This window comes from Phascolarctos cinereus, unplaced genomic scaffold (assembly GCF_003287225.1).
Source record: "Phascolarctos cinereus isolate Bilbo 61053 unplaced genomic scaffold, phaCin_HiC Scaffold_9;HRSCAF=440, whole genome shotgun sequence".
NCBI classification, from domain to species: Eukaryota; Metazoa; Chordata; class Mammalia; order Diprotodontia; family Phascolarctidae; genus Phascolarctos; species Phascolarctos cinereus.
The window spans coordinates 107,353,261-107,378,985 of NW_027556402.1; the positions used below are offsets into that span (position 1 = coordinate 107,353,261).

General features: G+C 36.3%; 1 protein-coding gene across 1 annotated transcript in view; it reads left to right on the forward strand.

Annotated features, from left to right (window-relative positions):
- The first annotated feature begins 333 nt into the window (after positions 1–333).
- The window catches only part of IQCM (IQ motif containing M), a 274,031-nt gene continuing 248,639 nt past the window's right edge, over positions 334–25,725 (forward strand). The window contains exon 1 of the mRNA XM_078148853.1: positions 334–607. Within this exon, the coding sequence (XP_078004979.1) occupies positions 334–607 (274 nt within the window). The remainder of the gene's footprint in view (positions 608–25,725) is intronic.

Consider the following 25,725-nt stretch of genomic DNA (forward strand, 5'->3'; position numbering starts at 1 on the left):
CTACCTGGGGGGACAGCTTTTGTCACATGTAAGATCTCTCAACATATGTGGAGAACTCACCTTGTGACATTGATATAAAGAACTCCTTGATAAAGAAACTCTTTCTCCCAATTCAGGATAACATATCGTATTCAGCTTATACTCTTAGATGCCTAGTGCACTGTTCAGTGACTTGCTTAAGGTCACATTGTCAGTAGGAATCAGAGGCAGCACTTGAAGCCAGGTCTTCCTAACTTCAAGGCCAATTGTCAATACACTTTTTTTTAAAAATGATGTTTCTTCTCCTATAGAAAGAGAAAGTGAAAAATGATTGGAGTTTGGTTTTAATGAAAAATGATTTTGTTTCCTTCACAGGATTCATTTGGAAGAATCTCTTCAATCAAAAGCATGAAAAGGAAAAGCATACTTTCACAGATTAGAAACATATCTTTTGCATCTGTTCCAGATAGCTCTTCATCAGAAGAGAGCAAAGTGCCCAAGACTCCTCCCAGAAGTACCAATGTTGAGACCAATCCTGAAAATAAATTTTTATATCCATGTCTTAAGTTTCCAAATTTAAAAGGTAGTGGGACCATGGCTGAAGATGATAAAGGCAACTTTGTGCAAGGTAAGGTTTGGAAGCTTCTGTTAAAATTCAATCCCAATGACTCATTGTTGCATGGAGGTGATTCTGGGTTCTCAAAGGTCTGACAAAGCTGGAAAGGTTTTGAACATGGGCCTGGCAATGGATTGTGTGGTTGGCTTTATTGTTCCCTTGCTTCTATTTTTTTTTATTCTGTATTGGCTCATATAAGTTTTCCTATATTTCTCTGAATTCTTCATAGTCATGATTTATTAAAGCAAAACAATTTTCTATTACGCTCATATCCTACAATGTGTTCAGCTGTTCCCTAATCATCAATCACTCATTTTGTTTCTGTTTTTTTTATATATGCTGCTATGTATATTTTGACATTTAAGACCTCTTTTTGTGATAATTTGTCTTTGATTTCCTTGAGGTATATGCCTAATATTAGGATTACTGTGTCAAAAGGCATGAATAGCTTAATAAATTCCAAATTATTTTCCAGAATGGAAATCTACAGCTCTACCAAGTATATGAATGTGACTGTCTTCTCACTGACCTCTTTCCCCTCCTTTGGCATAGCTTGTTTGTGATTATTTTTTCATTGATTGCTTTAGGATTTCTATTTCTTGTTTTGTTCATCTGCTTTTAAAAATATTTTTGTGAATAATCACATATTTTCTTTAATTTTTCTGGTTTGTTGGCATGTGCTTGCGCATAATAAGTTCTGATAATTTTTCTTCTTTCCTCTCTATAGTGAATTCATTTTTTTATTTTTGTTTTACTTTTGGTAATTTGATTTTTTTTTGTTTCATGATCAAATTTGTTATTTATTGATTTTGTTCGCAACCATTGTTAAAATTATTCTCAGTTTTGTTAATTTTCATAATCTTTTTGTTTTTAATTTGTTTTTTCTCTAATTTTCAAAATCTCTTTTTTTGCACTTGTTTCATGTTTATTAATGCTTCATTTTCTAACTTTTTGAACTACATATGTGGGACATTAGTCCTTTTTTTCTGATTTTGTTATATGTTTTCAGAGGTATAATTTTTCCTCTGAAGACTGCTTTAGCTTTTATGTTTCATATTCTCCCTCTTTATTATTATATTTTTCTTATGGTATATCTTGAAATCTAATCTTCTATTCATGCACCATAAGATTGTACAGTCTTTATTAATTCTCCTGAGAGAAGTCTTTTCATCTTCCTCTATTCTATTCATCTATCAGTGTGATCATAAATCACCATTCTTTGTTTGCTATTTTTAATCTATTTTTACATCCCTCCTTCCACATCATTTACTTCCATTTTTCATGTGCCAGTGACTTTCCTCTGAAGTTACTGCCCACCCCCCCAATATCAATCCATTTCTGAGGCAATATGGCTTTAAGTCCATCGACTTGTTCATTCAAATATTAGTTAATTCAGATCTTTCTTCTGACCATTTTTTATCCCTTTAAAGTTTAAAGCTTTAGATAATTTTGTCCTTAAATGATCTCCTTTTGTTCTCTCTTGGCCCTTTGCTATTATTCAAAAAATTACATTCGAAATTGTAGCTTTTTCTTGCCATAGAATGATGGGAGAGTTGATTGCATTGCTTTTTATTTTCTTGCTAATTTTATTCATTTAGCTTTCTTGTGTTTGTCCCATTTGAAGTATTTCCACATTGAATTGCTCACTCCCTTCTCATTTCTTTTGGAGAAATGAAACATCTCCTCTTTTTGTTGAAAGCACATTTTTTTTTTCATTGAGTAGGCTCAAATTTTCATGGTGGTTTTTGTTTTTGAGAGAACATTTCCTTTCCTTTTTGGAATATAATACTCTAGTATTCTATTTCTCATAGATAAGTGTAGTCCTAACCTGTTCAACTTTGCTATCCTTGGTAGCTAAAGTTTTTTTCTTGGCTGCCTGCAATATTTATTGTTTGACATTGAGATTTTGAAGTTTAAGTATTACAATCCTCACTTATTTAAGGTTGAAATCTCTCAGTCATAGAATCCACCAATCATTGCAAATTAATACGTTGCCCTTTGTTTTCAATACTTTTATGATTTTCTTGCATCGTTTCCTACAAATGACATTGAGATTTTTGATATTTTGTAAATTCTTTCTGAGAGACCTATCCTCTTCAAATTAATTACCCTTTCCTCAAGGCCAGTCATTCTGACTTATTCAGAACTCATGTGATCATCCTTTAATTCTATTTTGTCAAAAAATGTTCCCACATATGTGTATATTTTATAAATCTCCCATTCTCTTCTTAAAAACTTTTTCCATCTTAAAGACATTCTCTCAAATGTTCCAAATTACCTATTCTTTATTTTTAATTACTTTTTATAACAGCTATGATTTCTTCTGTAATTTCATTCTTAATTTCCATCTTTCCATCTTCTTCATTTTCTTATCTCTTTTTTGAACCATTCCAAAGGCATTTTTTCTATCAATCCATTAATCAGGGGGTGGGGAGGACAGAGATTAATATGTTATTTGTTTTGGTATCTTTTATATTAGAGATTTGCAAGTCAGTTTCTTATTGTATAATATTTCTTCATAGTGTTGCAAGCTTTTCTGTTTTCCTTGGGTCTTCCTGCTATTTTCTTCCTGCTTGAGAGCTTGGCTTATCTGCAACTTTTTAGTTCCAATCTGTTGACCTTCTTGCTATCTGCCCCTTCTGTTCTTCTAATGAAGCAGTTTGTGCGCGGCTTATACGTGACCTATTCTATTCCTGATACCATCATCACCTTTCACATTGAAGTATACACCTATATGTTTGTGAATGACTTTGTTTTGAAGTTGGTGTGAGGATAACCATGCAGCATTCTCAACACACAAATGTAAAGATGCATGTTTCACTATGTGCTGTGTGTAGGCAGTAGTTTTGGTGGTGGTGACCTGTGATTTGATTAGTGTGGGGAATTCCTGGTGTTTCAACTCCCTCTAACTCTGTAGAGCTACATCTGGCTTGTGTACTGTAAGGCCCCTCCCCCAGCAGTTCTTCTATTGTTTTCTCCTGTTCAGACTACCACAGTGGCTCTCAATGTTAAGAAGGTTGGAAATATCTATTCCAGGTCTCTGCTATGTGGAAATGCCACCTGGAGATGACTGGGTAGGTTTATACCACTTCCCCTTCCTTTGGCAGGGATGATTGTCTCAAGATTTCTTTTTATCCTCCCCATCCCTGACCTCCTGAATTGTTTACTCTTTCTGGTTGCATGGTTGGGCAGGTATGGTGCTTTCCTCTACTCCTACGTCTTCCTGTAAGTAGTGGCCTTGGAGGGGGTGGATGGGTGGTTGCTACTGGCTGAGAAGGAGTGTAGTAGACACCCCTCTAGCTAAAATTTGAAATAGAAACATGGATGACATACTGGGTAGGATCAATGGGCCCTCTTCCATTAATTTCAGATTGTATGGAAATGTTTTTCCCTTCTCTTGTTGCAATTTTAATTATTTTCTCCAACTGTCCTATGTATGTTTTTTTTAGACTTGGGTTGAGTATACTCAAAACTCATTTCGTTTTGTTTTGATTTTTATACTTAGCAGAAGTTTTAGTCTAAAATAGTAATGAATGAAATAGTAATGCTACTCTGAAAAGAATGGATTCCAGTGTTAGTTTTTGTTGTCATAAACTTTGCTAATGGAGACTGAAATAACATTGTAGTAAATGAGGGTTTCAGGAATAGATTTCTTCCTGCCTTACCTCATCGGGTTTTTCCTTCTTTTCTTCCTAGCTTTTGTTCAGCTATTTTTCAGTCATGTCTGACTCTTCATGACCCATTTGGGATTTTCTTGGCAAAGATACTGGAGTAGTTTGCCATTTCCTTCTCCAGCTCATTTTACAGATGAGGAAACTGAGGCAAAAAGAATTAAGTGACTTGCTCAGGGTCACACAGCTAATGTGTCTGAGGCCATATTTGAACTTAGGAAGATGAGTCTTCCTGGTTTCAGGTCCAGTACTCTATCCACTGCACCATCTAATTTCCCTCTCTTCTTTCTAATTCTTCCTTAATCCTCTGTGCTAGCATTGTGTGCCTCCATTCAACTCTTGTGATGATATGGGAGGCAGTATGATAGATAAGGCTCAACATGGTATGGGAGTACCTGGGTTGAAATCCCAGCCATGCCACATACTATTTTTATAACTTTGGGCAACTCATTTAACCTATTTAGACCTTAGTTTTCTTATCTTTAAAGTGAAAGGTTTGGAGTAGAATAAGACTCTTCCTCACTATCTTATCCTGTGATCATTTTTCTCTGCCTCCGTAATGTGGAAATATCATGGAATCCAGTATTATAGAGCACCTTCCTTACTCCCCAGGTAAATTGGCTGTTTGAATGTGACTCAGGGAAGCTGCCTGACTTAGGTAAAGTTGGAAAATTACATACCCTTTTGTCTGATAATTACATATGCAGTGCATAATTAGTAATAAGTTAAACTTTCCTCCTAATGAATGCAACTTCATTTATCACAAAATAAATATGTATATATCATGAGGGAAGAGAGGGGAAGAATGTTTTGGCATTAAAATTTAACATTTAAAAACTGTCCTTAGTTGCACACCTTCCTCCTACATATTGTGTCCTAGGTAGCTACCCATCTTGCTACCCCTTCTCTGCTCTTTGCAAAGATTTCTTACCTGAAATAGATTGTGACCTCCTCTTATGCTGCAATTTTGAATCCATCATGAGGAAATTCTAGTTGATGCCAGCCTCTATGTACAGTCAACTTTGTTCCTAGAGAATTTGTTAGTTAAAAAGTTATTGAATTAGGTGGGTTGACTAATTGGACCCAAATAATGTTAATAAAGATATCAAAGTGGTCACCATGCATGGAAGTCCTTGAGGGAATATCATAAATCTTTGTCTTTGGTTCAGGTCTACTCAACACTTTTATTAATGAATTAGAGGAAGTCAAGATTGGCATGCTTATCAAATATTGAGATGACCCAAATTTGGGAGGGACAGTTGTTAGCAGAATTGGATGACAGAGTAGACCACCCATCAAAAAAGTCACAAACATAGTAATTTGGGTATGGATTGGATCTGATAACTTTTAAGGTCCCCTCCAATAGTGTAATTCCACAATTATCTGTTTTTGAACGTATTATTGCAGCAGCCTTGAGAGGCTCATCTCTAGCCCTCATACTGGAATTAAAATTTTATTTTATTTTCTGACGTTCTTATCTTAAAAAGTGGTAAATTAAATCTCTACATTAGACCAATTTTTTTTAATAGGATGCTCCGAATAGTCATTGTGCCATAGAAACATGATCTAAGAGAGATATCAATGGCATCAATTTGAAACTGTGTCAGCTTTATTGGTGAGAGTAGGGGGAGAAAAGTTAAATCTGAGAGTATTATTGTCTATGTATCCGAATACAGAACACAGAGACGATCTGTTGCATTTCTCCTTTCCCTCTGAAGTTTATACATATGTATGTGAATGCCTTTTTTTTTTTTGGAACCTAAGGATAACCATGTCAACACAAATGTAAAGATGTGTGTTTTTCTGTATACTGTGTGTATTGTGGTTTGTCCTTTGTTCTCAAAGAGGACCATGACACAATGGAAATGATGACATGACTTGGCAATTAACTTTGATTTGAGTGAGTGAGGGAGGGCTAACTGTGTGTAGGCAGTGATTGTGGTGATGGTGGCTTGTGAATAGATTAGTTCAGGGAATTCCTGGTGCTAACTCTGTAGAGTAAGAATTGACCTGTACTTTATAGTCTTACTCATAGTAATACCACCAGTGTATCAGAGGCAGCCATGAACCCAGGTATTCTAGCAGCCAAGGCCAGATTTCTATTGGCTATGGCATGCTCTTTCTGAAGTAATAAATTATAAAGTAAAATTCATAGAATTAAATTATCTCTAGTTAATGTTGTTTTTATCTCTATTGTTGTTTTATATCTCTAGTTAATGTTAATAATCTAGTTAATGATTATTTATGGAGAAGCAGTGTGGTCTGATGGTTAGAGAATTGGCCTGAAAACTAGGAAGCCAGGTTTAAATACCACTTCTGACACACATTGGCCACGTGAGCCTGGATAAGTCACTTAATCTCTTAATTTTCTCATCAGCTTTCTGTCTGGCCCACTCTAATTTTCAAGGACATTCAGTTCTTGAAGGAGGTTTTCTACTATGTTCTGAGGTGTCAATTTTCTTTGCCTTTCTTTTTTCCCTATCTTTCCTAGTTTCTCCGAAGAAGTAGCAAACTACTCTAATATCTTTGCCAAGAACACTCCAAATGGGGTTACAAAGAGTCAGATATGACTGAAATGACTGAACAACAATAACAACTCCTGGAGGCCAGGGCATTTTTTTCTCTGAGGTTTCATGTGAACTTATGATATCAGAGTCACCCTCCTTCTTGGGGTTTATCCCATGGGCTTCTTTCAGACCATAAGCATTCCTTCTTAATGTTCAAAGTTTTCTTTGGTTTGGCTACAGCCTGCCTGGTTCTTAGAGGAGTGGGCTGGACTAGGACTCTCCTTCAGGGACTCCACAGCTATTCAGGTTCTGGGTTGTCCTTGAGGCCCCTTCCGGCAGGAGGTTCTGCCTGGGCAATCCCCATGCTCAGGCTGGATTTTGCTTAGAGTCATTCTTCCCTAGCTGAGTTCTGGCCACTGGTGCTGAACTAGACCTTGCCTGGAATGGCCCTAGGTTTCTCTCTCGGTTTAGCCAGGTCTGAACTAGGGCCCTGTTGGAACTGGGTCAGCCTCAGGCTCTGCTTCCTATAATGCTTCATTGGCCTTGCTGAGAACTTCCTCCTCCTCCAGGCTTCTCTTTCTCTTGGGCTGGGCTTGGAGAAGGTTCCACTGGGATTCTGTACTGCATCAGGGAGTGCCCACTAGTGCTGGACCTCCCTCAAAGTCCCATTCCTCAGTTGTTGCTTCAGGGAAAGCTCCTAGCTGGCTGGTCTTGGCACTCAGGAGATCAGGGAGTGCTTGGAACCACCTCCACAGCTCCAGGGTCCTGTCCAACTGGCCTATTCCAAAATCTCTGCAGGACTCAGAGGTTTCTCTATGAATTCCTGGGTTGGTTGGGAGAGTCTAGAGGTGATTCTCCAAGCTTTGGTGGAATGCTTAAGGATCTGGGACCCTAGTCACTGCCGTTTTCCTACAATCCTCTGATTTTTCATAGAGCGTCTTGTTAACTCTCTAACTCATTAAACTCTTTAACATGTTGGAGAGCAGGTTTTCACTTGCTTTAGTAGAAGGTCCCCACCTGGGAGTTCCTAAAGCAATGAAACCACAGGTCCTGCCGCTATCCTCATGATTATTTATAACATAAGTCTCAATCTTCCTAAAGGAACAAATTGGGTAAAGGATTTGTGATGATTTCACTACTTAGTATATAAATATTCCCTGGAACTATTTCATTAATTTTTATTTTTGCCATCCTCTCATTTATATACACATCTTGAATAAATTTAAAACTGAATTCTATTTCTTCACCAAAATATTTAGGAATTAATGTCAAGAATGTTTGACATACAATAGAGTTGTCATACATAATTCATATCAGCTTACACATTGATCCTTCAGTGGATTCTTGATTTCATTTATATGGCTGCTTTTTTCAGCTATGAGAATACCAGCCCATCCATGCCTTTTCTTCCTGTGTGAATCGAATTTGTGTCCTTTCATAAATCCTTCATAGAAGATCTACCTTGGAAAATCAAACATGCTTTGGTGATGATTTTAATTTTAAAATCTTAGCTGAAGGGGCAGCTAGGTGGTGCAATGGATAAAGCACTGGCCCTGAAGTCAGGAGGACCTGAGTTCAAATCCAGCCTCAGACCAAACACTTGACATTTCCTAGCTGTGTGACCCTGGGCAGGTCACTTAACCCCAATTGCCTAAAAGCAAAAAAAAAAAATAGACTAAAAAAATAAAAAGTCTTAGCTGAAACAGGACTTAAATTGAGTAAGTTTTCATGGTCTGATATCGTTAATTGGTTGGCATAGGATAAAGGACTAGAAAGGTAATCGTACACATGATTAGGAAGAGGAAGAGAAGCCCTCAGCCCCTTAAAAATAATTAAAGCTTTTGTTAGAAGTAGTGAAATCTTCAAATGGGAGAACATAGTAGTCTTTCTGTACTGAAAAACAACATTCAACCAAGCATTTCCCAGAACAATGTAAGGTCCTTGAAAACAGAATCTATTATTCAACTTCATTTTTGTATACCTAGCACTTCATAGATATTTAATGTTTGTTGAACAAATTAAACATTGTTAAACAAAAGGAACATAATGGTTTTAATAATGTTCATTTAAAAACTGGTTAACTTTCTTAGGCCATAATGCAGAAATAAAGCTTGGGAATCATTGTACTGTTAGCCACTTCAACTATGGTGATAAAGACCTAACAAGTAAATGTAGAACATAGAATGTTTTTAGAGTCATTTGCTTTCAACTTTAATAACTTTGGATGTATATGTGACAAGAACAAATGTGCTAAAATGGTGACACTTATCTTGAGCACATTATTTGGGTGGACTGAGGGCCAGGATCAAGAAGGCAATTTATGAAATCAGCAGAACCTGGAGATTAGTTTCAGTGGGGTGGAAAATTATATTGAATGAGAGATCGTAAAATATGGTAGTTATGTTGAAACCTTGACATTTTAACTGTGCAGTCCTTCAGTTGAAAGCAAACAAAACACAGGCTTTCTTTGTTAAGGACTTTCTAAATTGGGATTGGATTTGTGTCACTTTTAGGAAAAAGTCACATTATCAGGCTTTGGGACACTGGCTTCTCTTCTCTTCCTTGGTTCTCCTTTGGTTTATATTGTTTTCCCATTTCTTTTCATAGCTACCCCTCCCTCACTTCCATGTTTTCTGATGACTCCTATTCTGTCAGTGAGCAATAAAATTCTTAATTGGCAAATTAATTATATGAAAAAAATAATTGGAAAAGTCTTGGAGGCATTTTGAAGTCAGCTTGAAGTGGTCTCCCATTTGATGGTCCAAAGGGACTAAGGTGGCGACGTTGGAAGCATTGGGGAGGTACCTCTTACCTACAAAAATGTAGTAAATTTTAAAGCTTTTAAGATTAAAAACATCTGTCTCCTCTTTTTATACATGACAAGGAACTCAGGCAAGGAAGAGTTAAGAGACCAGTTCATGGTTTTACTAGAGGCCTGCCCCACATACCTGATAAGCTTTATAAACTGGTAAAAATGACCAAATTCTCCACAACCTGGCTTAACAGCTTCCATCTTAAAGCACTTTCCTATTTGTAATGGAAACTTCCTTAGTCCTGGCTGTATTGCTCACTCTGAGAAAAATTACATTTCCTCTTTTGGGTGCTACCAAAAGCAGGAGAAAATCCCAGCCATGATTTCCTTTTAAAGGTATCCCTCCTTCTTCTCCCTGCCAACCATCATTTTCAGATTGCAAAGAAATGTACTAATAATTCTTCTAAAGAAAAACAGAAAAGCAAGTACCTGTGCCCAAGATGCAGCTGAACTTTTAAAGTCCTTTTATTTTTTTAAGGTGGATTATTTAGAAAAATGCAATGCATTTTATAGCTAGCTTTTTTAGGAAGAAAAGAAGGAAGGAAAGAAGGAAGAGAGGAAGGAAAGGAGGAAGGAAGCAAGAAAAAAACTAGCATTTATTAACTTATTGTCATGTACCAGGCATTGTACTAAGTTATGGAGAAATAAATACAAGCAAAAAGAAAGTTCCTGGCTCCAAGAAGATTATATTTGGAACATTACACACAAAAGGGAATTGAAAAGTAAGGTGGAGAATGAAGGTACGTGGTTCAGGGGCACAGTTTTGAAGTCTAAAAGTCAGAGAGGGCCACAAGAGGAATGAAGGCTGGTTGGGGCCTCTCTTCAGAATGGAGGCCTCAGGTGGAACCCACCAGTGGTAAAAATGGGTGGGATGGTCCTTTAGAAGGCTATTCTAGGTTAAGAAGGTAACAGGGGTGGTTGGATGTTTCTAATGTAAAGAGGTTCCAGGACCTGAGGACCTGAGGGAAGTTCCAGGATGAGAAAGCAGCAAGGACAGGATTTTGAAATCCAGGATTTAGGAACAAAACTGGAATGGAAGCTGTCTTGGAATGCATATAGTTGGAATGCCAGAAGATAATTGTATTAAACTTTGATGAATGATGCTTTTATGTGCCTCATACCCTGAATTCTTGAAGGATCATGTAACAGAAGCTGTGTCATTTTCTGTGAAGCAGGAAAGGTGTATAGGTGACAGGCTCTGGGTCTGCTGCTTGAGGAGCAACCTAGCTAGGGTTGAAGAGGCTCATTACCCAAAATCAGGTCACTATGGGATCAGTTTTTTTGGCCTTAGCAATTCACAAAGTGGACAAAAATATAAAATGACTCACAGTCACACATGGTTATTATGGTGGATTGGCTGAAAAGGGAGAAAAAGGTGCTAATGGCTTTTAGAATATGCACAGAAATTAACTTCACAGTTGGTACTCAACATGTGATCTTTGTCTAACAACCAGAGCATTGATTGACATCCTTTTGGAGAAATCAGATCACAGGCATGTTTACATGTAAGAAATTAAATAAAAGCAGAAGACATTAAAAAAAAGTTTCAATGAAATAGAAGGTTGGCTCATGGGTTCTCCTTGGTAGTCTCGGTATAGTGGATTTCTTTGTTGCCAATAGGCCACAAGAATGTGGTTTCATAGGAGACTTGGATTATCTCACCTGATAGCACTCTCAATGAAAATAAGCAGACATATGAGTAAAATAGTAGCTTTTCCATCAATATGCATTGAAGAGATTGCAGAATTCTCTGGGAATTCTTAGATCGATGCTAGCATCTTATTTGATACTTGTGAGTTTAGTAGGACAGTGGATAGAAGGGAATGACCAGTGAAAAAGCTGTGTTGGAAAACATGGTCCAGGATCAAGAAAACAAAGAATCCCAAAGTCTCTATTTAGAACAATGACCTCTACATATAATATGTTCTTTAAAAAGGAGTTAGTTGGTGCAGAAGATAGTGGTCACTGAAGGACATGATAAAAATAAGCTAAATGTTTTTGGCAAGATAGATTTTCACTGGTAGCTTTTGTTTCTGTATCATCTGGATTCCTCCTAGAAATTCTCCCTCCCCGTCAGCATCATTATCCTCAACAACAACAAATATTTGTTAAATGCTTAGGTACTGGGCTAAGCACTGTGGACACACACACACAGACGCACACACCTAAAAAATGCAATCCCTGGAGCAGCTAAGTGGATAGAGCACTGGTCCTGGATTCAGGAGGACTTGAGTTCAAGTTTGGTCTCAGACACATAACACTAACTAGCTATGTGACCTTGGGCAAGTCACTTAACCCTATTGCCTAGCCAAACAAAACAAAACAAAACAAAACACACAATCCCTGCCTTAAAGGAGCTCACATTCTAATGGAAATCACTATTCAACTATGTACATATGTGACATACACAGTAAAAATGGGAGGTAATCTTATGAGAAAGGCATTGGGATAGGAAGATGGGAAGGTTTTTTTGTAGAAAGGAGGGTTTGGGAGATTCTTAATGGAAACTGGGAAACAGATGAGAAGGGAGAGGGTTTCAGGCAGGTTGAACATATAGTGAAAGGTTACAGAGTGGAGAGACTGAGTGTTGACTGCAATAAGAAAGCCAGTGTTGTTGAATTTTACAGTAGAGTTAGAGGAAGACAGAGTAAGGAAGAGGAGACTAGAGTAAAAAAAATGTAAGAAGCATAGAAATCTAGTAACGGACCAGGTTGTGAAGGGCTTCAAAAGATAAACAGAGGGCTTCTCTCCCCTTGCAGAGAGCCATTTATTAAAACAAAGACTTTTTTTTAAAAGAAAAGATAAATAAATCACCAAAGCCATTAACACTGAAAAATTCTGGTGTTACATGCAGTATTCCTTACTTCTGCATCTTCATTTCTGCAGAAGGATTTAGAGCTGACCTGTTCTTATCATTTTTGGGACCAAATTTGATTGTTATAATTCCGTAATACTCAGTTTTGATTGTCGTGTGGTTCTTGTTCTTTCTATTTACCATGTTGTAGTCATTGTGTACATTGTTTTTCTGGCCTAATTACTTTACTCTGTATCACTTCACTCAAGCCTTTCCATGCTGCTTTGTCTTTCTTACAGCACAGAAAATTTTCATTCCATTCATGAACCATAATTTGTTTAGCCATTTCCTAATCAATGGGCATCCAGTTCTTTTGAGATTACAGAAAGTACTGCTTTTTTTTTTAACATGTATGGAGCATTTCTTTTTGTCAGTGACCTTCTTGGAGTATATGCTTAGAAAGGGAATCTCTGAGACAAAGAGCATTGACATTTTAATAATTTTATAAATATATTTTTAAATGGCTTTCCAGAATGGTTAAACCAACTTATGGGTCCACCAACAACACATTAAATGTGCCTGTCTTTCCACAAACACTCCAATATTATTTCTTTTTTCTATTTTGCTTCTTTTATATTCATCATTTCTGTATGTTGTCATCTTTTCCAAATTGCTGGGTATGAGGGAGAAATCCAGCTTTGTTTTGATTTGCATTTCTTTTAATATGAGTGAGTTGGAACATTATTTTGTATGGTTATTAATAGTTGGCAATTCTTGTTATATAACTTTTGTTCGTATTTTTGATCACTTTCCCAACAGGGTATGGCTTTTGGTCTTTATATTTCTAGTTGTCTATATATCTTGGATAGCAACCCTTTTCATAGATATTTGATGCCACCATTTGCCCCAATTTACTTCTTCCCTTCTTTTCCAAGATAAATTAATTTTGTTAGAGCAAAATCTTTTCAATTTTATGTAACCAAAATGATCGATTTTATCTTTTGTAATTGCCTCTGTCCCTTATTTGGTTAAAAATTCATCTCTTACCCATAGCTATGAAAGATAGGCGGAGTATCCCAATAGTCTTAGTGCAGTTTTAAGCTATTAAAACTACCAAAGTACTAAGACTTTTGGGATATCCTGTAACCTTTTCTAAATTTTTAATTTTGATTACAATGTCTATTTGGAATTTATTATGGAATATGGTATAAGATGTTGGTCTAGGACTAATTTCTGCTAGATTATTTTCCAATTTTCTAGTTGTCTTTATCAAATAGACAATACTTTCATAAGTATTTCATATTATAGGCTTTATCAAATACTGGGTTGTTGAATTAAATTCTGATTCTTCTTCATTTAATTTCTTTTGTTAATCTACTTTTCTATTTTTTGACCAGTGCCAAGTGGTTTTAGTGATTCCTGCTTTACAATATAGGTTGAAGTCTAGAAATGCTATTCTCTCATTTTATTTCATAGCTTCCCTTGATAACTCTAGATCTTTCGTTATTCCAAAAGAATTTTATTATTTTGTCTACCTTTGTAAAGCATTTGTCAGTACTTTTGTATAGGACTAAATCTTTAAATTAACTTTGGTCATGCCATTTTTATTATATTGACATGGCCTGGCTATAAGCCCTGAGTTATGAACTGTTGTTTAAGTTAATTATTTCTTTAAGGGGAATTTGAAATTGAATATACAAGATATTACATGTACTTTAGTGGATTTGATTCCCAAATATTTTATGTACTTTGTAGTTATTTTGAATGGGACTTTCCTATCTATCATTGCTTCCTGGATTTTATTTATTGTTATAAAACAATGCTATGGATTTTTGTGGGTTTATTTTGTAGTCTGAAACTTCAAAAAAACTTTCATTATTAGTTTCTTTTTTGATTTCATAGGATTTTCTAAGTAAATCATTATGTCCTTAGCAAATAAGAATATTTTTGCCTCCTCTTTGCCTATCTTTGTATCTTTAATTTCCTTGTCTTGCTAGCATTTCTAGAACTTTATTACATAATAGGGGGAAAAGGAAGAATCCTTGCTTTACTATTGTATTTATTAGGAAAGCTTCTGGTGTTTCCCCAATGTACATAATGCTTTTGGTTTTAGATAGATACTTTTATCATATTAAAAATGATTCTCTATGCCTATACTTTGCAAATTTTTTTAACATAAATTAATATTGTACTTTGTCAAAGATTTTTTCTGTGCTCATTCTGTGATTTGGATATCTGTATTGTTAATATTTTTAATTATGTTTATTGTTCTCCTAATATTGAAATATCATTGCATCCTGTGTATAATTCCAACCTGGTCAAAATGGACATTTTTTGATGAATGTATATAATATTCTTATTTTTGCTTGGATTTTATTTAAATTTTTTGAATGAATATTAATGACATTGGCCTCTAATTTTCATTTTTTGCCTTATCCTTCTCTGATTAGATGTTAGGACTGCATTTTCTCCCCAAAAAGGAGTTTAGCTGGGTACTTTCTTTTTCATTTTTTGAGAATAATTTGTATGGTATAGATATTGTTCTTTTAAAGCTTTATAGCATTCTTCTGGAAATCCATCTAATGAAGAGTTTTTTCATTTTTCATTTCATTTATAAATAAGTATTTTCATTTCTGAGATTGGGTTTTGTAAGATATCTCTTGTAAACATATCTCTTTATGATATTCTGTTTGTTTGGGTATTTTATATATTTTTTGAAGCTAATCTTTTTCCATTTTCAGTTTTGTTGGTATATAGTTGAGAAATGCAGGTTCTGAAAATTATTTTTATTTCTTTTGATTTTGTTGTGATTTCACCTTGTTTACTATTTTGTTGAATTGATTTTCTATCCTCTTCTTCTTAATCTAAAGGTCCATCAGTTTTGTCAGTCTTCCCAAAGAATCAGTTTTAAATGTTTTTGTCAGTTCTTTATTCTTTTTGGTTTCCAATTTATCTATTTCTCCTCTAATTTTCAAGCTTTCCTCTTTTTTGCCTTTTTAAATTTAATTTCATGGCTACTTTTAAAATGCACATCCCATTTATTATTCCTCTCTTTTTTGTTAGTATAGGTTTTAGAAGCATAATGTTCAAAATGATGATTGCCTTACATATATTTCAGAAATTTTGGTATTGTCTCAGTTATCATTGTTTTTCATATAATTATAATTACTTCTTTGATTTGCTTTCTGATCATTGCATTATTTAGTATTTCATAACTAAGTGTACATTTAGGTCCATGTCTTTTTTTGTACTCATTGAATTAATTTTTATTGCATTATCATCTATAAAGAATAAAACAAACTACTTAACAAACAATGACTATTAACCCATGTAATAGTAATTATAGAACCTGCCTTCTGTGTGTAGTTGTACCATTAGTTTGTTAACATGAAGGATCTAAAAAATTAGAAGAAAGAATAAAGATGAGATGATGTTGTGTGTGATTATTACCTACCCAATTAATTTAAACTACCTGTTGATTTAAATAAAGGAAGGGAAGCAAAAACATCAGTTTCGATATTTCCAAGTTTATGTGATACAAAATGACTCTTAATGAGGAAGATGAAAGAACCCAGGAATCATAGCCATAATATTTGATCTGCTTGCCAAATGGAACAATATCACAGTTAGAGCAACCCAATTTATTTCCTCTGGAAAACATTATAGATCAGTATGAAAGAAGACTATAGGCACTAGTATCTTGGCAAACCGTAAAAAGCGGTTGAAGGGAAAGGGGGACATCATAGAATTATGCTGTTCTAGAAACCACAGTCCTACAGCATCACTGGAAGAATATTTGTGTCAAAAGTTTGGGCCTTTGTGCCAGTGATCAGCTTGAGACTACTGAAAGAATTGTTTGGTTTCCCAAATGCAATCTATTCTCCTTTCTCTGATCTATTCAGTTCTGGACCCAATTCATGATCCATCTCCAGTGCATATCTCAGAAATATGTTCTGATGGACTAACTGAATGAGCCAGCCAAACAGCTTTGCCATTGTTAGGATTTCAGTTTTCTTTTTTTTTTTCAGTATGGTAGGAATATTGGATTTGGAGTTAGATGACCTAAATTCAAGCCCAAGCTCTGTCACTTACTACTTGTATGATCTTGGGTAAGTCATTGACCACCTAAAGGAATCTTTTTTTCCACTTGGACTTTGTAAGACATCCTATACTATGTAAGACATCCTATACTACATTGACAAACACCTTTGGAAAGCACACTCCAAATCCCTTTTAAGCTCTGGTTAGCCTTAATAATAATTGAACACAGTTACCATACTTTAAAATAAAATTTTATGATCTTTGCATACAAATGAGGAAATGCTTATTGGATGATGGTTTTTTTATGCTACCTTTTGTTCTATCAAGTCAAATTATTTTAGTAGTCAATAAACAGTTAATACAATGGGACCATGTATTCTCTGCAACTTTTAGTCAGTTGTGTGACTCTACTGACATGATCTGCAGTAGAAAATGATAAGCAAGTATCTGTCTGTTTTCTTCTTCCATTTTCATCCAAGATGCCCTTAATATGTGTGTAGACGATTTTCATAAGGATTTTATAAAGATAAGAAAGTGTAAGGTGAGGATTTCAGAGGAAATTCCTGGATCAGACCAAATATACAGCAAGGAAATCTATGCTGGTGATGACAAAAGCTTAAAAACATTGTGGGATCACTTTTCCAAGTTATAATCTTGGGAAGAAGACATGGAAAGAAGGGTTAAAAATTACCAATGATAGTATTATCCCCAAAGGACAATTGAGAGGACATCAATGACTACTGGTTCATATTCTTACTTTTCTCATCTCTTTAAAACAACAATAACAATTCCTAGCATATATGTAGTGCCTTAAGTGATTCAAAGTACTGTACACATGTTATCCTACTTGATCCTCACAGCAGTCCTGTAAGGTAGGTGCTACTATTGTTCCAATTTTAATGATAAGAAAACTGAGTACTGAGAGAAGTTAAGTGGATCATACAAGTAGTGTGTGTCTGGGGTGAGATTTGAACTTTTTATAACCTTTATGAGAATAATTTGTATAAATATTAGGGTTATCTTTCATGAAAATCTAAGAAGGAAAGTAGACTCAGTTTTCTATGAAAATTGGTATTATTAATAATAATGATGATGATATTTAGCTTTTATATAAAGCTTTAAAGTTTGCAAGGCACTACCTATGTGTATATATGGATGCATACATATATCTTATTTGATCCTTATAACAACTCTAGGAGGTAGGTGCTGTTATTGTCCCTACCTTATAGATGAGGAAACTGAGGCTGAGAGAGACTGTAACCTGGCCTATGGTCATGCAACTAAAAAGTGTCTGAGCACGGATTTGAACTCAAATCTTCCTGACTCCAAGTCTATTACTCTATCCACCAAGCTACCCAGCTGCCTACAGTGTATCTGTGAAAGTATAGAGACAGGTAAACATATGAATTTTTCTTTCAATTTGAGTGGCCACTTGTATTTTGTCTCAGAACATGTGAACTTTAACACATAGAAGGTAAATACCCTAAAATAAAATTTAGTAGAAGCAACAAGTGTTAGATTATACCCAGGAGGACAATTAGGTATTTGTTTGCCTAATATAATTACAGAAGGAGCAATAGTGTATTTCATAGACAATCAACTAAATGTTAATTGAATCGACCCTACTGTAGGGAATAAAAAAGAAATACATGCTTTAGATGTCCCTTATCCACAAGGAACTTACCAGATTGATTGAAGCATCTTTGGGAAAGGTGCCTATCTGGCATTATGAATCATTTTCTTCCCTGATGAGTGAAGTTCATCAAGTCTGCTAGCAAATCCTTCCCTTAGTTGAATCTCATCCAAAGATTTGATCATCCCAAGTTAATTAGGAAACTCAAAAAAGTTTGCCTTCATTTTTTGAGGCCACATTTTCTCATGCTCCCTTGTCCTCATATTTGTTGATTGTCAACCATCCTTAGAGTTATCTTTTTTCTTCTGTTGCCTGGTTATGTCTAGTCTCTGTCTGTCTGTCTCCCACTCCCTTTTTCTCCTCCCTCCCTCTCTTTCCCTCTCTCCTTCTCTCTCTCTCTCTCTCTCTCTCTCTCTCTCTCTCTCTCTCTCTCTCTCTCTCTCCCTCTCTCTCTGACCTATTTGTTAATCCTCTGACAAGGCAGAAGAGCTTCATTCAGGCATATGCACATCTCATCTCATTGCACGGGCTTGAAGGCTGAACATCATTATAGAAAAGCATACTATTGTACTCTTCTGCAGTAATACTCCTAGGCTGGGACTTCTGGGATGCTTGGGTAGTAGTTACATAGAGGACTGGCAACTTTTTCAAAGTGGCACATGCTAAGGAGGTCCTGAGTCTTTTTTTTTTTCTGGTATATTTGTGTATTCGTTGAAATGCTAGTAAGGCAAGAGGAGGTGCTGACTAGATGTAAGAAGTGAGTGTGTGTCTATTGCCAGTTCTGGTGGTCAGCAGTGGCTCTTGCAGATGACAGGAAGAGGATCACAATTGCAGCAACTGAGTGATATGTCAGTGAATCAGTAGTTGTGCCATGTGTTGCTGGCCCTTGAGTAATAGTTAGAGTATAGCTGTTTATGAATATTCCCCATCTTATGAGTAGCATAAGTTGTGAAAAGCAGTAAGCAGTACTGCTGCCCAGTACAAAACAGCTGCTCCCTGGCTGTTCTTGTACCAAAGGTCGTTATTCATTTCTCTGGTCTGCATGGCTGCCTTTCCTAAATGACTCTGTCCCAGCATGTAAGTTTTGGCATGCCATCCGCAAACCAGGGAACCCAGAGCCAAGCATCCATTAGTGCCTGAAATCTGTAACGTGTGAAATTGATCATCCTTTTTTGCTCTGGCATCCCTCCACAGCTGCCCAAGGATCTGGGGAACCAGATTGCTGCCAAATCCATCTGGTTTTGATTCCCTTGCACTTAATGAATCAAAACATTATTTTAGAGAACCTTTTTTTGAGGCCAAAGGAGAGTATTCAGCCTCAATCCAATAACGCTGGATCAGCAGTGTGTTCCTTATAGTTAGTTAAGACTCAAGAAAGGAGTTTGTGTGCTAGGTTAGATCATCAATAGGCACATAATAGGTACTTAATACTTATTGATGGATTGATTTGATAGCAGTTTTTATACACCAGCTACTGCAATTACCATGTTACCCACTGTGTCCTTGAAACAGTATTCAAGAATAGGGAAGGATTTCTGATTTTAGAAAATGGAGTGATTAACCTTTTCTTCTCTCCTGAAATCAGGGAATAATGATGAAGTCATATAGAACATGACTGCTTTATTTAGAAGTAAAAGCTCTGCTTTATTGTTTACAAATGATAAATCATTTCACAGAGGCCCATGTGGTATCTAGTCATTTTCATTTAGCCAGTCAAGGATGACCACCAAAAAGAATAGAAAAGAGATATGTGTGGGAGTTGTTTTTTTCTGAGAACACCAGTCTTTACACTGGTATTTTATATGCTGCCTTTATCACAGGTTCTTATAACATTAGACCTTAGAAATCCAAGTGCAAACTCTGAATTTAAAGGTGAGGAAACTGAAGCCCAGAGATGAAATTAGAGGCAGAGAGAATCTGAGCATGGGTGAACTTCAAACAAAGGCTCCAAGCTAGGTAGTCAGAGAGTGAAGTTGCCACACTAGAGATAGCAGCAGATATGGAAGCAAAAGTATAGACTTGGTCCAAATATACAGGAATTGGAAACAGAATTGAGGCCTGGGGAAGGTGTGCTGTAGTAAAAAGAATAATAGATTAGGAATTGGGAGACCTGGGTGATATGTAATCTCTGCTCTGCTACTTACTATGTGGCCCTCAATAAATTACTCTCTTGGGGCCTCATTTTTTCATCTGTAAAGTGGGGGCATTGGCCTGGGTGACCACTAAGGTCCCAGGTAGCTCTAAATCTCCTTTTATATACCGTAGTAAGCAGAAAGTTCAGGATCCTAGGAAAGCCAGATTCAGTTAGGAACCGTTGCTATCACTAATGACAATTTGTTACCTTTTATGATCAGATTTTCATGTCCTGCTCTTATCCTATTAAAAGGACTGTATTTAACATGCTGGGATCTATATACTTAGGGCAGCAGAGCAATATACCACCTTTATCCACTACCCACCTTCTATTGTATTTTCAAAGCCTTTATCAAGCTAACTCTGTTTCAGACTTTTTGTATACCTTTGAATAAATCACTTTTCTGGGCTTCATGTTACCTTATAAAATCTAAAACTTACCACCTCATATAATTATTTTAATTGTATAAAGAGTAATGACCTCTCAGAAGACATATATGATGTAGGGGTGATGGAGAGATCAATGGATTTGGAGCAATAGGGCCTGAGTTTGAATCCTGACTCTGTTACTTCCTGCATGTTTAACTTTGGGCAAGTCAAGTTTCTCTGCTCATCACTTTCTTAACCTTTAAATTAAAGGTTTGAACTTGGATTTCGAAGGCTGCAAATGCTAATGTTTGACAAACCTGTGATCAAGGCAGCTTATAAAATACCCAGTGTGAAAATTAGTGTTCTTGGGAGAAAACCGGCAAAACTATGTAACTGACCCTTAGATGTCAAAGAAAGATAGTTATTACTCTTTAGAAATGGGATGACTTTTGGGTCCTTTCAAAACAGCAATATGTTCCCAGTAGGTGCTGAAAGAGGCTTCCTGTGGACCAAGACAAAGTGTAATCGTGAACAGAGTCAGCTATGCCGTTTGGCAACTGATGGCTTAGTCGTGGGAGAGAGACGCAATGCTTTCCTTTAGTGTTGTAGACATCTGATGGAGGTGCCCAGACCTTCTATATTTTGGAAATTTTACTAGAAAAGAATATTGTGGCATGGCTGAGTGAGCATTAGGACCCCCATGAAACCAATATTTTCTGTTAGTGAAAATGCAAGGGGGTTTGATAATCATGATAGAGATTTACAAAGGGAGACTAGCAGGTCTGGGATGAGTTTGGACAGAACAAAATTTTGTTTGGTTTGTTTCCTCTGATCCCCTGGAGTTGTGAAAATAGCAGTTGCTGTTATTTATGAGTGACAGTCTTTCTGGGAACACAAAACATTTTCAAAGTTCTTCACGTAGTGGTCTTCAGGAAGTATAGAGGTAGAGGATTAAATTAGTGTTATTGTTTTGGCAGTAATGTGGTAGGTGTGCCTCTGTGTGTGTGTGTGTGTGTGTGTGTATGTGTGTGTAAGCAGTAGGGGGGGTGTAGAATATAAACCCTGATGGGCCAAAAAGAATAGCACCATAGCAGTTTGGGTGTCGTTCAAGGCTAGGCTAAGAGGTTGATGCTTTTGTAAGAACTTAGTAAGCAAAGAAAAAACCCTATTTATTGGGTTTGTGATAGGTTGACTATGTATTTTCTTGGCTTTTAAGTATAGTATGGTTTATATTTGTTGAAGTTGAAGGAGCTCTAGTTTTGGAATCAGAAGATGGCATGATGCATTGGGAACCATAGTTGGCTTTGGAGTCAGAGGTTCAAATGGTAGCTCTGCCATATACTATTCTATGACTTCGGGTAAGTTGCTTAACTTCTATGGGCCTCAGTTTCCTCACCTGTAAAATGATGGAATTGGATTAGATTATCCCTTAGTTCTATTCCAGATTTAATTCTATGATCTTATGACCTGAGTATAAGCCAAGATTAGTCACTTACTGTGATGTGTATGTGTGTGTGAGAGAGAGAGACCTTAGACAAATATTTTAGCTCTCTGGTTGTCAGATGCAGAGTTCGAACTAGATTATTTCTAAGGTTTTCCATACACAGCCACTGACCCACATACACACAGACCAATTAAAGAAACAAACACAAATCACCAATTAATAATATCTTTCTCTGTTACATTGCTTTTTCATATACCCCTGTTGAAGCTGATTTTATATCCCAATAACCACAATTATAATTATTTGTCTTATCACACATATAGTAAAATTAAAGACATGTAAGACTTTCTAGTCCTTTATTTCTTGCAGTGATTTTATTAATAGACCAGATCATTATAACAGGATCATTTTCCCCCTTGGATGAGGAATGTTTTTTCTTGCCCTGAAGGTTTCAATTTTCACTGTTATAAGAGGTTGCTTTCTTTATGTGGTTGGCCATCTTTTTTTCCCCTTAGTTTGGAAAGAATGTCTCATCTCTCTAGACTTGACCCCTCCCCCCTGATATGGGTGGCCCTCAATCGAGCATTACCATTTTTCTTCCAAGGGGAAATATTTTCATTACTTTGGGTGCAGTGTCTGTGGCTATAGAGTAGGAAGTAATGAAATGTCTCTGCAATTGAGTAGCCACGTAGACAGATTCTAGCTGGATGAAAGTCTGGGAACAGAAGATAATAACCCCTAATTTAATACAACATGCCTAATAAGCTCCTTGCATCATGCAATTGCAACAATCAATGTGTGACCTTTAAAAGGATTTGTGGCAAGATGTATCATAATACAGAAGATGTATTTTGTGTCAGTGATAAATCGTGTAACCAAAGTGATGTTGCGACAAGAAATCCGAGATTAGTTCTGGCAAGATGGAAGAATAAGAGGTGATGAAGAGACAAGCTCCTCAGTCAAGAATAGGCAAAAGTGGCCCCTTATCCAATTGAAAATTTGTTGTTACTGTTTCATTGTTTGAGTTGTGTTTGACTCTTCATGACCTTGTTTGGGATTTTCTTGGCAAAGATACCAAAGTGGCTTGCCATTTTCTTCTCCAGCTGATTTGACAGATGAAGAAACTGAGGCAAACAGGGTTAAGTGACTTGCCCAGGGTCACACAGCTAGTAAGTGTCTGAGGCCATATTTGAATTCAGGCCTTCGTGACTCTGTGCACAGTGCCACTTAGCTGCTTCCTAAAAAAAATCAGTAATAAAAAAATAGTCCTTTCCTAGAGTTTTGAGAGTAAGAAGGCTACCTAACTCCCTTCCTACTCCTCCAGTCTATTGACCATTGTCAGATCTTAACTTGTATAGAAAATTTAATGATCAGTATTTTGTGTGAGTTAAAAAAAAAAAAAACAAAAACCAAAACCCAAACAGGAAGATTTTCCAGGCTTATCTGAGAACTGAAAGCTCTGATATTTTATGTGGACAATTAAACAACTTATATTAATTTATAGTATAATTATTGATACTTTACAATAATTGATACTTTATAATACTTGATAATTTGCTTCAAAGAGTTAATTACCATCTTTTTCTGCTAGGGATGTGATGAGCATAGCTAATTTTGGGGGCGTTGTGGGGCATGGTCCTATGATTTCATTGGTGTGGAAGCTCTAGATGAGGAAATTCCTTTTACCAACGTAGGTCAACATCTGCTTTACAATTTATAGCCTTTAAGAATTGCCTGGGACGGGGGCAGCTAGGTGGCATGGTGGATAGAACACCAGCCCTGAAGTCAGGAGGACCTGAGTTCAAATCCGGCCTCAGACCAAACACTTGACACTTACTAGCTGTGTGACCCTGGGCAAGTCACTTAACCCCAATTGCCTAAGAGCAAAAACAAAAAAAAACAAAAAACAACAACAACAAAAAAGAATTGCCTGGGACAATGTCAGGAAGAGTGACTTATCCAGCGTAGTCACATGACCATTACATGTCAGAAGCAAAACTGATCCCATCTCTTTCTAACTCAAAGTCCAGCTCTCTCTGCTGTTTCTTTCCCTTGACCTATAAATCTAGTAAACCTGTCAAGAAACACAGTTTGCTTATTGCTATGCTAGTTCCTTATAATAAGCACTTTGCTTTTTAGATGCCCACTAATTATCCCTTTAATAAAACTTTCTAGAATTTTGCCAAGAATCAAATTCAAGTTCCCTAGCCTATATGCCTTTTGTGTGTGTGTGTGTGTTGTGTGTGTGTGTGTGTGTGTGTGTGTGTGATTTGCCCCAAACCAATCCTGTTCCTCCTCTACTACTCTTTCCAGTCTCCCACAGATCCCTGGGAATAGCCCAGCAACCACATCTGCTAGTACTTTTAGCATCCTAATATGCAGTTCACAGAGGACTACTTGGTCAGGGCAAAGGTCATAAAGGCAGAGAACAAGAAAGGGCATTTATTTATAAGCATAGGTTCTAAGATGCAGAGAAGATATTCTAGATCAATGATCTCAACTCCCCATTTGATAGATGAGCAACCTGAGATGATTGGCCCTTTTAAGCTCAGCTCTTCTTTCCATTTCATTTGTCAAATGTCTATCCTTAGTTCTTTGTGGCTCTTTCACTTCTGTCTGAGGTTTGAGGTGACCTGGCATTTATACACATTTCATGTTTCCTTTAGGCAGGCTTCTTTCTGGTCAAGGGTTCTGTTCATCTCAAGGAAAGTCCAGAAGAGAACATCTGCCCCATTTTTTTTCTAGAAAGTTTTCTCCAAGTGCTTCTTTCTAGGATCTCTATTTGGATTTGGTTTGTTCTCAGTCGTACTCCATTAAGCAGTTGGAATGCAAGACATTAAACGTAGTTCACTTTATGAGATAAAGCAGCATTGAGGTAAGAGAAATGGAGTTGGTGCCAGGGAACCTGGCTTCACATCCTGACTCACATACTTTCTAGCTGTGTGACCGTGGGAAATCATTTAATCTCTCCAAACCTTATTTTCCTCATCTGCAGAGTGAGAATACTTGTTAAAAATGGGAATTAGACTATCCATACCCCATAGGTTGGTTGTGATAAAAATACTTTCTAAACCCTAAAGCCCTATGTGAATATGATTGTAATATTGGTATTATATATCTATTATAATAGAATATGTATAGATAATGTATTAGATATATATTAGATCATAGAAGTATATGTCGAGTTATACAATAGTATAATGGTGATTTGATCTATTTATTAAATAACTACCATATATGTGTGTGTGTATATATATATGTGTATATATATGTGTATATATATACACACACACACACACACACACACACACATATATATATATTTAATGACTATCCATGAAACAAAATTACTCCAATATAACATCATTAATAAATATTTAGTATAGGATTATTGTTTTCTTTTGGTATGGACTTATGATTTCATCAGTGTGGAGAAGATCCCAGTGTAGAAAATCTGTTTACTAATGCATATTAGAAACTCTTCTGTAATTATAACCTTAGGGAATTGCCTATAGTACTGAGAGCTTAAGGGACTGGTCTAGGGTCACACTACTAGTATATTTAAATACTTAAACCCAGGTCTTCCTGATTCCAAGACTAACCATCTATCCACTGTGCCACGCTACCATTATATAATCATTATGATATCATCATCATCATCAAAATGATCAACTCATTCTCATCTTTTGATTAAGTTTAGTTAGAAATGATCAAGGGATAAATTAT